Source organism: Eumetopias jubatus, unplaced genomic scaffold (assembly GCF_037043125.1).
Source record: "Eumetopias jubatus isolate StellerSeaLion01/CBP00866 unplaced genomic scaffold, mEumJub1_p1.0 scaffold_3, whole genome shotgun sequence".
NCBI lineage: Eukaryota > Metazoa > Chordata > Mammalia > Carnivora > Otariidae > Eumetopias > Eumetopias jubatus.
The window spans coordinates 122,164,080-122,181,551 of NW_028274809.1; the positions used below are offsets into that span (position 1 = coordinate 122,164,080).

A 17,472-nucleotide genomic window follows, 5' to 3' on the forward strand; every position below is an offset into this window, starting at 1 on the left:
GGAGCACACATTATATGTAGATATACATTGGCATTTTGGAGGTGGGTTTAGGCCAGTTATTTTGTAAAATGTCCATTAATTTATATTTGCCTGATTATTTCCTCATGATTAAATTCAGGTTGAACATTTATAGCAAGAATACTACGTAGGTGATGTGAAGCACTGAGAACTACCTAACATCAGGAACACATGGACTCAGTTTCCATTATGGATGTTAAAATTGATCACTTGGTTAAGGTGGTATCTACCAGATTTCCCTATTGTAAAGGTAGAATTTTCCTTTTGTAAGAAATAAAGTAATTTTGGGGTGCCTGGGTGGCTTGGTCAGTTGGGCATCCGACTCTTGATTTTGGCTTAGGTCATGATCTCAGGGTCATGATTGAGCCCTGCATTGGGCTCCATGATGAGTGTAGAGCCTGCTTAAGATTCTCTTTCTCCCTCTCCCTCTGCCCCTCCCCACCCCCAGCTCCCGTGCACCTGCGCTTACTCTTTCTCTCCCAAAAATAAGTAAGTAAGTAAGTAAATAAATAAATAAATAAAAATAATCTGGAGAATGGTACCTTAAGATTCTGTGAATATCCTGTTCCCTAACAATCTTTCACCTGGTGTTTTTAGCAACCATTTGTTGCAAGATCGTTATTCCTTTGGTGATTGCAAAACGGTGATTTTTTTTCCTACCTGTATGATTTTTTTAGGTTACTTGGCATTATTCTATGAAGAAGAGCTTTTTCTTCTCCTCCAGGCTTTTAAATCAGTATCAATATGAACCTGTGGATTTTTAAAATTTGAATTTAAGATTTAATATGTTTTATAATTCATTTCTAACATTAATCATTTTTATGTTTTAATTTCCCCATATTTGGCCAGCAGGCACCCTATCAGAAAGGTTTTTGAGAAATTTATGGGCTGAGTGAATGAAATAATAATATGAAAGTGACAAATACATCTGTGTTTTCCATGCTTTTTCTAAGAATCTCTATTTGTCAGTGCCAACAACATGATTTTATTTTTATTTCTCTCTAGGTCTTATGGACTAATTGGCTCTCATTCAGCAGGAACCTAACAGATAAGTCATCCTGCTGTATGTCAAGACAATGCTTGGTTTTAAGACCGCTCTGAAAATGATTAAAGTAGTATTGCAGCGTGACATTGTCAGGGGGCAACAAGCAGCTTGAGAATTTCCTATTAATCAAAGAGCAGCTTGAAGGAAGCTCCTTTCCATTAAGTAGGACTGCATGGCCAGCAGCCCCCACTGAAGGCTTGAAAATGAGTGTCCCATTGGCTCCGAAGAAATCATGTTACGCTCAGTTGCGGGACAACAGAAATGGAGTGAAAAATAATAATGAGAGTATCCTAAGTCTGGGAGATACAAATGCCAATCAAATCATGTTGGAGGTCAGTTCCTCTCATGATGAGTCTGAGACATGTGACCGGACAGATGAAATTGGAAATGCAAATTCAAGTGAGCCAGAGAATAGTACCCGTTTCAATAAGGAATCTCACCAACTTCAGGGCTTTGGGAAAGGATCGCAGTCTGGCCCCACCAGCCTGAAAGATTTTAAATTTTCTTCAACCATCCATGGAGGACTAAATGAAGAGCACACGGTGGAGAGAGGCACAGATACCCTACAGACCCCTCGCAGTGTTCAGGGACCAAGTCTGTCAAGTTGGAGGAACATTATGGCGGAGGCCAGTCCAGAGGTTTTGGCTAAAAGGGATGCTGAACTTCCCCGGCATGCTCCTAAGGATAAGTTGGCAAAGACCCTTGACAATGAGGAACTGAGAAGGCATTCTTTGGAAAGAGCAAGCGGCTCTGCTGTTGTCGTGGACATGTCCACAAGGGAACGTGGTGGGAGCCTGACCTGGCAGCGTCTGCAGCCCACGCTTCTCGACTCCCCTGAAGCCCCGCGTCATGAGCCCAGTGGTGGGGAGGGGCCGCAGAGGCCGTTGACCGCCCCCTCTCCAGGGGCAGCTCTTCCTCCAGCTGATGGTACCTCAGAGGGAAAGAGTGTGCGTCATCCTAAACCATCTACCTCAGCAACCAAGGAGACCACCCCCTCAGAGACCCAGATGGAGGGGGGACACGGACCGGAAGTTAGCAATGAGAGCACATCACACTCGGCCCATCCGGAGCCTGGTCTGGATTCAGCTTCAGCCCTGCAGGGAGTCCTGACTAAGCCAGAAGCACAATTAGGTCAGGGAAAGGGAGAGCTCAAGCCAGAGCTGAAATTTGCCCCACCCCAGGCTGGGCAGGAGTTAAAGTCAATCCAGGCCGAGGGTCTGGGATGCCCCAAGGAAGGTAGCGTGTTACCCCTTGAGAGAAAGGAGCCAGGTGGGAAAGCGCAGCAGGAGGCCACCACCGGTGCCCTTAGCCTGTCACACGGCAGTGGCCACCACACTCGTGTGGGAAGAGGCAGGAGTGAGCAGGACAAGAGAGCAGTCCTCCTCGGCGAGGAGGGTTCTCTTCACACCAGCCCCACACGAGGCCCTGCTTCCTCGCAAGCTGCTGAGAAGCAGCCCACTGGCAAGACTTCATCGAGTGCAGCTAGGAAGTTGGGCATTTCAGCGGGCGATGGGCACGTACCTTTTGTTCCTTACGACCCACCAGACAGCAGTCCCTCAGATGTCAGTGAGGAGAGCGCACTGGATGGTGGGAACACGGACAGTGTGGCAGTTTGTACTTTAGGTCCTTCTGTCGGAGAGCGCAACACTGGGGTCCCTGAGCCCCTCGGCCCTCAGAGCAGCAACTCAGAAGCAGGGGACAGCAAAGAGATCACTACATCTGTTGCAGAAGATAGGAACCTCCTAGAAAATGCAGCTAAGACTGAAAGCACCCCAGGGGGAGCAGGTGCTCTTCTCAGTGGCCTGGCACCCCTCCATCCAGAGACAACTGTGAATGTGACCCACCAGCCTCCACCACCTAGTAGCAGTGTTCAGGACTTAGGTGCGTTAGATGCGGATGCCGGGTCACCCTCGGCTGCCGCACCTCCCGCTGATAGTGCGCGGTCGTTGAACACCCCCCCGAAAGTGCCTGACAAGAGCACCTGCCCCAGTGGGATCCCCGAGCCTGTATTCCCACATTCTGAGGATACCCCTTCCTCACAGGAGGGAACGGAGAACCATCAGGTTGAAAAAACAGAAGAAAGGACAGAACCCAAGCCCATCATTCTGCCCAAGCCCAAGCACGTGAGGCCCAAGATCATCACCTACATCAGGAGGAGCCCTCAGGCCCTCGGCCAGGTGGACACTTCGCTGGTTCCGGTGGGCCTTCCTTATGTTCCACCCACATGTACCATGCCTCTTCCCAAAGAGGAGAAGGCAGCAGGTGGTGAGCTGAAGCCATCTGCCAACCTCTATGAGAAATACAAGCCAGACTTGCAAAAGCCACGGGTCTTCAGTTCTGGGTTGATGGTGTCTGGGATCAAGCCCCCAGGACACCATTTCAGTCAAATGAGTGAAAAGTTTTTGCAGGAGGTAAGAGAATGTCATTCTGATATGATCTTTAAGTCAAACACTGTAAAGTTTGTTATGTGTTTTCAATGTGAACTGTGAAAACAGAATATCCTCTGTTAGCAAATTGCAGATTTTGATGGATACATGTGCACAGAAATGGATGTTCTTAACTAGAGGAATTTGTAGACAAGCCGGCATTTTTGACCAGAAGAGCTTGACGATCATGATGAGATGTAGCTAACATCTAAGGAGACTCATTTAAATTCCACTCAGCGTAATACATGAGGGGTTAGATAAGTATGCATTTAAATTGGCTTCCATGCTTAAATAAGTCAGCATAAGTCTTTTATAAGCCAGGTCAATGGGGGGAAAAGTCCAAAATAAATATATCATTCAAATTGGTCTGACATAATCCTCTCAGGGGGAATATTTTCCTTATGGGAGAATCTCATATTCATACATGGGAAAACCACAGTGAATAGCAAATAATGTGTTAGGCATGGGCTCTTTGAATCAGAATAAGGAATTACAACTAACATTTAGTTGAGCACCTACTATGCCTTGAGCCCACGTAACATAACATTTCATCTTTATCAATCTTTACTAGTCCTTACAGTGATTTTCTGGAGGTTGGGATTACAGTTTTTATCATTGTATAAACCACTTTGGAGGGATTTGAGTAACTCAGTTAAAGCCACAGAACAAGGTCAGTGCTGAGATGCTCTTCTTGCCCTCCCAATTCCATCGCTGTGCTGCCCCTTTCATTTCTGGGTGTGATGGTGAGTTGTCGTCCCAGAGCTCAGAAGGCAGATTTATCTCCTGAACGAGTCTCCTCATGGCGGCCAGACTGATCAGCTAAAAGCTGGGTCAGATCACTCCTCTCCATAGCATCCTTTAGGTCTGCCCAGGTCATTGAGAACGCAGGCTTAAGCATGTAGGATGGCTCAGCTTTTAGGATGGACTCAGTCTGGCTCCACATCCTCCCCAGCCTCCTGTGCCTCCTCTGCTCACCCTCTCCTGCTGCTGCTTCGGGGTCTTTGCACTTAAGTCTGCTTGGAATGTTCTTTTTGCATTGACCCAGTGGCTGTCTCCTTTACTTTCTATCTCTGTTCCAACGGCATTTTATTGGAGAGACACCTCACCTTCCCTGAGATTCCCTTTCTCTGGTTTATTTTTTTCTTGTGCTTATCTCCATCTGGTGTATATTCTTTTTCTGTTTTTTTTTTTTTTTTTTTTTGCTGCATCAACTAGAATGTAAAATCCATGAGAACAGGGACTTTTTTTCTGTTTGTTGTTGTTGTTTGTTGTTGTTGTTCTCCGCTGGGTCCCCAGAGTTTAGAACAGTGCTTGACATAACGATGTTGTCAGAAAATGTTGAATGATGGCTGAATTATGAACTCATATATGTTGGATCCAAACAAAAGTCAGCCAAAGCTTCTTAGAGATAGAAAGGCTAAGTCCAAAGGTAGACCTTAGGTTGATTGAATATACTGACATATTTGCTGAATGTACTGATCAGAGTGGAAGTTGTCAGCTTTGGCCCAGCAAAAGAGGTGAATCTATTCTAAGCAGCAGACCTTGACCAAAGCTAGCACTGACAGGTGCCCCAGCAGCTGACCATCTGTTCTGCCCTGAGGCAGGCTGTTAGCTCCGAGTCACACAGCTCACTCGCTGTCTTCTGACTCTGGGCCTGCTTTCCCACCTCACATCTCTATAGAGAGAACACCAACTAGAGAGTCTGGGGTCCAGTCTTTTCAGCAGGGGCTCATTTCACTGTTCCGGGCTGCATGCTGTCCTGTTTTAGGTGGGCTTCTCACACAGAGGTCTGCAGCGAGAGGATGTTCTAGCCAAAGGACATAAAGAGTTTGGCCCTAGGCCGTGGCATCTCACTAACAGTGGACAGATTGCCACTCTGGTCTTATACATCAGTCTCTGAGCTTGGTTAATGTGAGTCTTTCTTAAATTTCTAAAACCTTATCCACCTGGGCCTCCAAGGCTCAGGATCAGGCTCTGACCTTAAGCTCCTTGCTAGGGCAGGGATGCTCCTTGTGAGGCCTCTCAAAAGTAGCCATCTGACCCTCCCCAGGCTGCAGATGCCAAAGCTGTTTAAATAACCAAAGACTCTTTTTCTTCTTCTTCTTGGGTCACTGCAAAGGTAAGCAACTTGTGCAAGATTGGGTCCCCAAATCTAGCATGGCAGAGTATCTCTTTGACAAACACGCCCTGGAAGACAGTGATGAGAGCTCACCCTTAGGCTGGTTTCTCTGTGGCCCACTGGCATGGCTGCCCTGGTCACAACACATGTTGGGGTTACCTTTACCTTGTCTGTAAGTCGTACCAGCGCATCCACTTAAGTTCATTCATTTGTACCATTTCTTCAAATAGACTAATTTGGTTCCCTACTCACCCCCCAAAAAGATCCCCCAGACTTTTCTCTGCAGAAACACATTCATGAGAGAAATTTTACGTGGAGAGGTCGGCAAACATCCTGTTACTGTCTGCATTTCTTTCTCTGTGACCCTTATTGATTTTGGTTTTGTGTATGTCTTTTCCGCATTGCTTTGGCTCCCTCCATAAAATATAATAACTTCTAAATTATATGCACATTTCCCCCCAAAATATTTCCTATTCTTAATCCTCTAGAAGCCACCCTGAGTCTCAAGGAAATGGGATAGCATGAGTGTTTGTGTGGTGTTAGTAGTTCTGAGGGGTTTGGAGAGGCCCCATTGGTGGGGGACAGCAGCGCCACTGTGCACCAGCCCCTCTGGGGACTGTTTTCTGCCATAATCAGGTGTCCAAGGCCCTATCTTCTGGCTACAAGACAGAGCAGAGAAGCCCCAGGTGTTGTACTGGGCTGATTTCTGCCATAATCCTCTTTTAATCAATAGGCTGGCCCTTGGCCTTTGCTCCTAGAGCTGCAACTTGATGAAATCCAGTGGGTCCCCTTCCTGCATTCAGGCTTGGTGCAGGGAGGTCCCAAAGCCACCTCCCCTGCCAGTGAGCCGCGCTTTGCCACAGGATGGCTTCAGCCAGTCTCCAGGGAAAGAACACATTTCTGACCAGTTGCAACAGAAGTATTTTTCAGTTGTAGAAGTCATATATCTTTTTAATAAATGGGAAAGTCTTAACAGTACAAACCCAAACCAGCTTCAGACTCTTTCATCATTATGGACAGATTCCTGCTGGGTTAGCATTAGTAGAAATGAAGAAGTCAGAGGAAGGGCTCTTCTGAGAGGCATCCTTTGTCCATTGACAGGAACAATACAGACATTTAGAGCTTCTGGAAGCGGCTTTGAAGATCATCTTGGACCTGCTCATGGCAGGATGATCAAATATGCTTCCTGGTTTAGACTGTTTTCTGCTTGCACCTATCCTGAGGTCTCTGGGGCACTTCTTCCTACTGATGCCTTGGGGAATCCCTTTGCATTTTTAGTATAAGGAGGTGGGAAGAGGGGAGCAGGGGTGAGAGAACAGAGGTGAGGCTGTGTACTTGCAACATACGGATGTCTGATCAGGGCTGGTCTCCCTTCCGACTCCCATAATACAGGGACATATGCATGTAATATGTAAGTATCTATCCAGACTTGAAGGAATTGGCCTGTGCAATTGTGGAGGCTGGCAAGTCCAAAGTATGCAGGGTGGGCCAGCAGGCTGGAGACAGGGAGGAGGTGATGCTGGTTCAAGTCCAAAGGCCACCTGCTGGCGGATTTCCCTCTTCTTTAAGGGAGGCCAGTCTTTTTCCATTAAAGCATTCAACTGATTAGGTGAGGCTTACCCACATGATGAAGCGTAATCTGCTTTATTCAGGGCTTACTGATTTAAATGTTGATCTCATCTTTAAAACATAAATATCTAGAATAATCTTTGACCAAATATCTGGGTACCATGACCTAGCCAGGTTGTCAAGATTAACCATCACAGGTCCTCTCCCAGTGGCTATCCAGACCAGTGACTTCTCAGTGAAGCCTCCACATTTACTGTGTGTCTGCCCAGTTCAGCTTCAGCCCATTCCACTGAAAGCAGGACAGGGCATATATGAAGAGTGGCAGTCTAGTAAGAACTTAACTTGTTTGTATACCTTGATTGATTTTAGGAGTTTGAGATCGCAATGACCTTTTAGTTTGCTTTAAAATTATTTCTCTAAAAATACTCCATTAGAGAAGGAGGGGAAAAAATCATTTGGGGTTAAGTGCTATCTGTTCATAGCTATGCAGTGATTCCTGTTGTATTCTGTCAATAAAGAGGAAAGAAATGAGTGTGAAATTTTTTGTAGATTCCCTAAAAACACATATTAGGCATACTTTTCACCTTCTTAAAGAATTTGTTACATCTTATCAGAGACAAACTACCCAGCAAAGTGACAGGCATCGAAGTGACTGAAATCATTAAGGACACTTCCAAGTGACAGCATGTTGGGTTTTGGACTCTCCAGTTTCAAAGAACTGAGTAATTACTGAGATCAGCCTATTGCAATCCTGAAAACCTGACAGATGTGGGATAGAAATCTTTTCTTCGTGAACACACTTGCTAGAAGCAGTGAGCAGGGGCACCAGAATTTTAGAAACCGCAATGAAAAAATAGAGAAACATAAATATAATAGAAAAGCCAAAGGTTGATAGTAAGAGGGTAAGCAGGAAATGGTAAAAATTTTATTAGAGAGCAGAAATAGAATGTCTTTCACAGGAATATAATTTGCTGTGGCCTGAATTCAGCCTGTCTACTAGAGCAATCATGCATATGATACTATGTGATTATGATAAAACTTTAAAGTCCTAATCTTTTGTTTTAATAATGTCAGTTTAAGGAGAAAACTTTGTATCTGTTTTAACATTAAAAGTATCAAATTGAGAGTTTTTCTCTTCAACAGCTTGGATCAAAGCTTTATAGCCCCTATTAAAGAATATTGTTAAATGCTTGTGATTCCTGGATAGATAAACGTTTGACACATAAAATTGTGATTTAGAGCAGAGTTCCCAGATGTATCTTTTCGTTCATAGCCTCTGGCACTATTTTTTTTTAACTTAAAGGAAATAAAGATTATTTAGTTGTCTTATTTTTTTCATTTTTAATATGAAGAAACACTGATAATGTGAACAGGCTTTGTGAGTATAGAATTACCTATATAAAAGGCATATAGGTTGTGTTCTAGCCCAAACTGTTAACAATAGGGAAAAGTCATGGGATTGTTATGTTATTAAATTTAGGTAAGAATGGAAACATGATTCCTTTACTGAATAAATATTTATTGACTTTATGTACTAGACACCATTGTAGGTGCTATGGATTTAGCAGTCAGCAAGATTCTGCCCAGAACTTTCACTGTAGTGAAACTTATCAAACATTCCTGGACACCCCACCTTACTAGGGAAGACAGATGAGGAGATTCACAGTCTCTTGTTTTTAATTATGTAAACCGATTGTAGAGGCCTGAAAATGTATTTTTCCATCAACTGCTTTATTCTTCCAAACAGCCTTTTTCCCTGCATTAACAATGCTTTTTTATTGCCTAAGTAGCCTGGTAAAGACTTAACAGAAATTGGTGAGGTTCACCTGCTTATCTTAAGAGTAGGTTACCATAAACATTGTGCCTTTTCTCATTAGGAAGAATGAAACTTTCATAATTCTACGAACATTGGCTAAACTCTTTCCCTGCTTCATTGAAATTATGTATTTATAGATTGGCTACTTGCACAGATTCCAGTGATTTTGTGGCAATCAAATTTAAAAATTTTGTACAGTGAGTTGTTTTCCTGGTGAAATGTGGATTCTTAGCGCATTAGTACTAGAAGAGACCTGAGAGGTCATCCAGTTGTATTGTTAACTTAGGGATGAAGACCCTGGAGCCCAGAGAAGGTAAGTGGTCAGTGATGGAGCAACTCAGTGAGGCCAGAGTGGCCATTGCTGGAGCCTTGGTCTCCTGACCACATTCCATGCTCATCCTGTGATGGGAGCTTCTCTGATTAAGCTTCTGGTCATTTATCACAGGTTACAGAACGCCCGGGAAAAGAAGAATTTTGTTCTCCTTCCTATACTCATTATGAAGTTCCTCCAACTTTCTATCGATCGGCCATGCTCCTTAAGCCCCAGTTGGGATTGGGTGCAATGTCCCGTTTACCATCTGCAAAGAGCAGGATCCTGATTGCGAGTCAGAGGTCCTCGGCGAGTGCCATCCACCCGCCAGGACCCATCACAGCAGCTACCAGTCTCTACAGCTCCGATTCTGCGGGTAAGTGACCCAGCTGTTACTGCTTTTTCCTGTTGCACTTGTAAATAGTCATTCTCTAAAACGGCGGTAACTGTCTACTACATGAATGCCTCACCGTCTGAGAGGAGCCTTTTTCTGCTCTTGCATCTGACTGTCAATACAGATACTTGTCAAGACTCCTCCGTCAGCACCAGTCATCCTCTACGTTCCCTTTAAAAGGGTGACCATTACAACCACCTCCTCACTTTGTGCGATTTCTCCTTTCTCTGATACGGCCTGTAGACCAGGGGCCAGTGGAGTTTTTCTGTAAGGGGTCAGATAGTAAATATTTTAGGCTGTCTGGGCCATAATGGTCCGTGTAGTAACTACTTAGCATGAAAGCAGCTGCAGACAGTACATCAGCGAATGAGTGTGGCTGTGTTTCAGTACAGCTTAGTTCATAGAAACAGAGAGGGGGCTGGGTTTGGCCTGGGGGTTGTAGTTTGCCAGAGAGATCTCTCTACAGCCCAGCACTTACCATATCACTCTTCATCTGCTCACAAATCTGGACCACTCCATAATTGCTTATGAAAAGGCTCTGCTGCCTCTCCCAGCCCTGTCGTCCTGCTCTGCCATGGCTGGCCCGTGTCCCCTCCTGAGGTTCTCTGCACTGGCTTGTTTGCTGTCTCCAGTCTTCCGCTCCTGTGGTTTCCTCTGGGCTTTATGTATGATTTTATTATAGACATAATACATCCCCAGTGTAAAACATTTTGAACATAGAAAAATATGGAAAAGGAAGTAATAATACTTAACATATTTTTAACACCCAGCCAGAGTTATTGTTAGGGAGTTTTATCTTCCAGTGTGATTTTTTTTCTGTGCATTTTTTAATAGTTAAAATGATATTGAATGTGAGTTTTGTGTTTTTCTATTAACACATTGTAGACATTTCCTAGGTCATCCGTGTTTCAGAAATATTTTAATGGCAGCATAATAATTCTGTTTTGTTCACTTACTCATTTATTCAACAAATTTTGGGTGGTTATTATGGGCCAGAAGTTGTAAATTAAAGACTGCAGCAGTGAACAAACCATAGAGCTCCTGTCTTTATGCGTCTTACGGTCTAATGGATGAAATAGACCAAAAAAGCAAAAAAACTGATACATAATTGTAAATATGAAAGCAAGGAGCACAGTGTTTTAAGAAATTACAGCCAGAAGAATTGTATGGATGGGACGGAGGCACTTCAGGCGCAGCCTCTTGAGGAAGTGGGAAGAATGGGAGAAGGTGGAGAATTGTGTCAGAGTTGATTGAGTCATTGCCCAATCACTGGCAGTTGAGTTCTGCTTACTCTATACTATTTTCAATAGTGTTGTGATTTGAGTCTTTGTGTATACTTATTTGTCTTCTTTCTTATGTTTTCTTAGGCTCGATCATTTGAAGTGTAATGATTGGATAAAGGATATCCAAACATTTTTTTAAAGCCAAGGAATTTTCTAGAAAATTTGTAACAATTATTTTCATACTAGTGTTTCTTGGAAGTGCTTCTTCTTACCATACCCTTCCTAGTGTTGAGTATTATCACTCCTCCACCTCCTATTATTATTATTATTATTATTATTATTATTATTGCATTTCTTTTATTATCAGTAGAAAGGAACTTTTTAAAACCTATTTTCCATTATATTACTTCATGAATTTTCATTTACTGAAGTAATTATTGATGAACAATAATTTTTAAAAAGATTTTATTTATTTATTTGACAGAGAGAGAGAGAGCAGGAACACAAATGGGGGGAGTGGGAGAGGGAGAAGCAGGCTTCCCGCCAAGCAGGGAGCCCGATGCGGGGCTCAATCCCAGGACCCTGGGATCATGACCTGAGCTGAAGGCAGATGCTTAATGACTGAGCCACCCAGGCGCCCCAATGAACAATAATTTTTAAATAGTTTTTCTTAATAGTTTTTTTTTGACAAGCAGTTCTATAAAAATCAAATTATTTTTGATGGTTCTCGTGATATATGTATATTGTGATGGACCTACATGTTATCAAAGCTGCTGCAAGGTAATTATGTGACTCAGTCCCTCATTCAAGAATTATTACTGAGGGACTGTTACATATCAGCACTGTTCTAGGTGTGGGGGGTAAAGCAGTGACAACAAACCAACAGACAAAAATCCTTGCCCCCATGGAGCTTGAATTTTAGTATGGGGGTAGCCTTTTTTGTTTTTGTTTTTGTTTTTAATATTTTATTTATTTATTTGAGAGAGAGAGAGAATGAGAGACAGAGAGCACGAGAGGGAAGAGGGTCAGAGGGAGAAGCAGACTCCCTGCCGAGCAGGGAGCCCGATGTGGGACTTGATCCCGGGACTCCAGGATCATGACCTGAGCCAAAGGCAGTCACTTAACCAACTGAGCCACCCAGGCGCCCAAGCCTTTTTTGTTTTTTAATGAGCAAATAAATTACATGGTGTGTTGGGAGAAATAACTAGTATTGAAGGAAATGAAACATAGAGGAGGAATATAGGACATCTGGGAAAGAAGGAAGGAGATTATGATTTTTAATAGGGTGGTTGGGAGGTCACCTTTAAACCAATCCCCCAGAGGAGGTGAGGCAGGGAACCACATGGATATCAGGGATGGAGCATCCAGGCAGAGGAAGGAGCCAGCGTACAGCCCCTGAAGTGGCAGGAAGGCCAGGAGGCTGGAGCAGCGTGAGCAGGGAGGTGGGAAGCGAGGAGGTTGGTGGGTGCGTGCGTGTGTGTGTGTGTGTGTCTGTCTGTGTGTGTGTCAGGGAGGGGGGAATTACATAAGGCTTAAGAACCATTCTAAGGATTTGAATTTTCCTCTGAGTGAGAAAACCATTGGAGACTTTGGAGCCAGGGCAGCGTGATCTGGCTTTTGTGGACTCAGGATCCCTCTGAGTCTACGAGGACAGAGGATGAAGCAGGGGGAGCAGGCAAGAGGTGACGCAGTGTCCAGGTGGTGACGGGACACAGTGAGCAGGTAGAACACATCTGGGCTCCTGACTGACTGCATGTGGACTCTGAGAGAAAACGTGCAGTGCAAGGTAGACTGTCTCCTTAAGAATGGAGTTGCCACTCAGAGAGTAGTGGAGAACCTGGTTTAAAAGGGGAGAATAGTAGCTAACTCAGGACGTGTTGCGGTTGAAATGCCCTTAGCCATCCTATGGGATAAAGTGCTGCATCTAGGAGACCAGTGTTGAGAGGACAGGGCTGGCTGGAGATCTGAAAGTGTTAGTTGTTAGCAGATGGCTGGTCTTTAAAGCTATGATGTTCCCCTCCACTTGGCCACCATTCTCTCCAGCATGATTTCACCTTCATCAGTAACTTGTAAATTTGATGTGGATTTGAATTACGAGTTTTGGAATAGCATGATGTAACAATAGTTAATAGTTTTACTTTGGAAAAACTATGAAATAGTTTTAATTTGGAAAAACTTAAAATTACTAAAAATGAACTTCATTGAGATTTATTTAACCGTAGTCAAGTTTTGTGTAATGAAAAGTCTTTAAGTGTATCCCACATGCATAAAAATACCACTACCCAGAAGAGGCAGGCAGTTCGAGCTCTTTCTGAGGATGACTTATTTGTGTTCACACATTTGTGATGAGGGTGACACTTCTTTAGAGATCAGCTCAGCCCCCAGAAGTATACATATACACATCCTCCACCCCTGCTCCTTCAAGACTCCCAACTATTTTTCTTGGGCTCCTGGGCATCTTAATTTAGAGAGATATATGTTCACGTGGGTAATCATTAGGGACCTAACAAAGCCTTGTGACAATGATTGGTTGTCACTCCTACAGGACACTGAGAATGTGAAATCCTTTCTTGATGCTGCTGGAAGGATCACCTGGCATAGGCTCTGAGACAGACAATGAGAAGTTCTTATTCCAGAGACTGGGGAGCTTTGGTGGGATGACTGTGCTCCCACTAGCCCTTCCCTGGACCCACGCCAGTGGCCCTTTGCTTGGTCTGCTTGGCTTATTCCAGGCAGCAGGCCCTTTCCCTTCTTAGGCAACTTTGCTAGAGTCCCCCAGGCTACCAGGACCTGCTCTGGCAAAACACCAGACTCATTTATCTCTTTTCTTTCTGCAGAAATCCTTCTATTTTTCTTCATGCTTTCCTAGGAGATATTACCTTTCTCCTCAAACACTATCACTTTTTAAATTTCATGAACATCCATTAAATGCAGAGCTAAAGTCGTTATCTGCCAAAAAACTACTAATAGCATCTCTTAACTTGAGAGGTAGGCGGGCTTAACTTTCAGACTCTCCCAGGAAATGAAGGGAAATAGCTGCATACCGTTCTTCTGGAGTAAAAAGGAAAAGAAAAAGCCAGACAGCTAGGATTCCATGTTAAAGCAGTCTGAAAGCTCACCTCCTGTCATGCACTCCTGTTGGCCACCTCTTGGAAGGAGTCTCTCATTTTGTTCCTTCCCTGAAAGAAATCTTCCAGCCAGGGAGAGACTAGGATTCACAGTGCTGTGGAGGAAAAGAAAACCTCATTCCTTTGCTCAGTAATCCCTGATTGCACATTTACTGTGAGTTAGCCCAAATCACAAAAGTAAATGTGGACAGATTGGGCTACATTAAAATTGACTTCTCTTTGTTTTGAAGCACTATAATTAAATCAGGAAGAAAAACATCAAGATTCCAATAGATTGACCATGAAAGGGCATAAACAATGAGCTTAGGGGCACCTGGGTAGCTCAGTCCTTTAAGCGGCCAACTCTTGGTTTCGGTTCATATCATGATCTCAGGTCCTGAGAAGGAGCCTTATGTCAGGCTCCATGCTCAGTGGGGAGTGTGCTTCAGGATTCTCTCTCCCTGTGCCTCTCCCCCTGCTTGTGCATGCGCACACGCTCTCTCTCTCTACAATAAAGAAATCTTAAACACACACACACACACACACACACACAATATAACTGATAATTAAATACAAATCTAAATATCCCAAATACATAATTCTGAAAATTCAAAACCTATGAAAACAAAAGGTTTTCATTTGATGCACTACCTGACCATAACCCTTCTCAATATTTGTATATCCATTCATACTGCTTCATGTGAATATCTATGCTTCTCACTGCAGAAGTGTTAATGGGGTTAAGGGGTGCTGCTGGAGAGTTATACAACACATGTTGTGTCTACCTTGAGTTAGGTACAATTGTTATTTTTGTATTAGAAGTGAAGGGAGTGAAACTTAAGTGAAATAACTTATGCCATGCAGCTTATAAAATATAGAGCGGAGATTTGACTTAAGACTGTCTCCGTGTTCATGTTCTTAACCCTCACGCTAGACCACATCATTGAACTGCCTGTGTTAAATCCTACTACACTGCAGTATCTTTACTTTATAAAACAAGGATAAGACCAGTGTTTGTGGATTTTCTGGCAAACCATGGTCCTTGGACGAGACAACTATTTTTGTAAATAAATTTTAATGGAACACAGCCACACCCATTTGCTCTCCTTTTGCTTATGGCTGCTTTCGGAGTTGGGTCATTGTAACAGAGACAAGGTATTGCCCAGAAGCCTAAAATGTTTACTGTCTGGCCCTTTAAGAAAAAAGTTTGTCGACACTTGCCTTATAATGCCAGTTACCATTTACAGTGATACCATTTAGACTGAAGAAGTATATGAATAAGTTTATAAGGTTTTGAAACTCTTTGCACAATGAAAGTCTAGGTCTGGGAGGCATGGTGAATTTAAATTTTATTAATGCATTTTATCAAAATCTATTTTCCAAGGACGTTCAGTGTTTTTTTGTTTGCTTGTTTTCTTCTCCCTGGAGGATTTAGCTGGCTCTGCATGAGGCAACAGGGACTATGGTGGAGTACTGATGCTGGGGAGGCCCTGAGAAGGCACAGTGGGGGTTTAGGGGACTGTAAACTTTAGAGTCTGAAGTTCATGCACCTCTGGAGAGCTCCAGGATCAAAGCTGTATGGATGTCAGCCTTACACATCCTTTGGCTTATATGCTTGGCAAAGTATCTAATGAAAGAACCGTTAGAGGAATCTCTAGGGCTATTCTCCTCTTTTCTTTTTCTTTCTTTCTTTTTTTCTCCTATCTCTTTTCAACACCTTTAGATTTCTTGAGATGACCTTAATTAAGATGGTGGAGTTAAGAAGTTTGACCATTTTCTTTTCTCACAAGTCTCCCCCCTCAAACACCAGGAGGATAATGTAGATACTGTCTTTAACAAATCTAGAAACATCTGTGAATCTAAACCATAATAACTGAGGAGGGGCTGTCAAGTATGGAAAGCCCCTAAGGAAAATGCCTTTAGCTGCAGGTGGGGGACAGGTCAGTGCAGCCCACAGAGCAGGGTCTCACCCTGGGGAATCTGTGCTTGGAGTAATGGGGTGGGGTACATATGCAGGAGTCAGGAGTGTCCAAGGCCCCAGTTTTCACCACAGAACAGCAAGGAGGCAGGGCTAAATGAGAAAATAGACATCTTTACAGTCAGTCTGCAAGTTTGGGTGTCATGAGACTCTAAAATACAAGCAGCTCTACAGCTGCCAACCTTCTTTGTCTGGAGAGAAACAGGTTAAAAAAAGAGCCTGTGCTCACATGCACAACCTCAGAGAGCTAGACAGGAAGAACTCACCTTATGAGAAGATGAGTGCACATTAAAATCCCCACTTGCCCTCATCCCCTCTCCTCTCCTCACGACCACACACTTACTGGGCCCTGGCTGTAGAGCCTGGATCCCTAGGGAACACAGAAAATATTTTCTTTCTCTGTTTATCTCCCTTCCTCTTATTATATTATTATCATTATTCTTCTTATTGCCATAATTAGGTGCCACATTCCACCTGTTCTGGCTCAAGACAAGCACAGAGCCTGGTTCTCTCCCTTAAGTAAGTGCTGGGACCCAGATGGACCAGTCTTGGTACAGTCATTTAAAGAAACTCATTTCCATTACCAAGAGAATAATAAGGCATTCTAGTCTATGCTTCTTATAATGCAAGTGATTCACTTCCTAACCATTTGAACAATCTCACTTCCTTTTTCTCTGCTTGTCTCTTCTATTCTATAACTCTTCTGGATCTCCCTTCTTTCCCCCCAACTCTTAAATATCTCCCAGGAATGCTCCCAGTCTCCCCAGTGCCCGCCCCAGTCATTGCCATCAGAATATTTTCAACTCCCCGTGCTGCATGTGCAGCCTCAACACTGCTGGACCCAAAGTAACTGCCAGGCCTTCCCTTCTGGTTCCACCCATGTCCTGGGGAAGGATGGGAAAGCTCTGGACTTTCCAACATTATTTCTTGAGAATCTTTGAATTTATGACATTTGTTTCTTTCTGCACTCTCACTCATCCTCTCATGAGGTGATGTCTTCCTGTCTAGCTGCTTGCACAAAAAGTGTTTTCCAAGCAGAAGAAACAACATATATGAAGGCCCTGAGATAGGAATGAGCTTGGCATGGTCAGAGATCAAAAATAAAGTCAGCATGGCTGGAGTAAGTGGGAGGTGACTAGCAGGTGAGAAGTTGGGAGATAGATGATGATCAGATCACACAGGGTTTTAGAGACCCTGGCAAGGAATTTGAGTTTGAACCCAAGTGTGATAAGTAGCCCCCAGAAGCTTTAAATCTGATCTGACTTATGTCCTATAAAGATCATCTTGGGGGACTCTAGAACAGAAGAGGTGAAACTAGAGTGGGAGACTAGTTAAGAGCTGATACACTTGTACAGATGTGAGATCCTGGTAGCTGGCATCAGAGAAGAAAAAAGGGATGGAATTGTTGGCATACATGTTGGAGATAGAGCCAGTAGGATTGGATATTGAGTGTGGGTGATGGGCAAA

The 17,472-nt window shown here is 43.7% G+C and overlaps 1 protein-coding gene across 3 annotated transcripts in view; it reads left to right on the top strand.

The window, feature by feature from the left end:
• Window positions 1–1,162: 1,162 nt before the first annotated feature.
• MTUS2 (microtubule associated scaffold protein 2) overlaps window positions 1,163–17,472 on the top strand; it is a 379,630-nt gene continuing 363,320 nt past the window's right edge. For all 3 annotated transcript variants that reach the window (XM_028107283.2, XM_028107293.2, XM_028107299.2), the window contains exons 1-2: window positions 1,163–3,474; window positions 9,439–9,679. In XM_028107283.2, coding sequence (XP_027963084.2) covers window positions 1,267–3,474; window positions 9,439–9,679 — 2,449 coding nt within the window. In that variant the 5' untranslated portion in view covers window positions 1,163–1,266. The remainder of the gene's footprint in view (window positions 3,475–9,438; window positions 9,680–17,472) is intronic.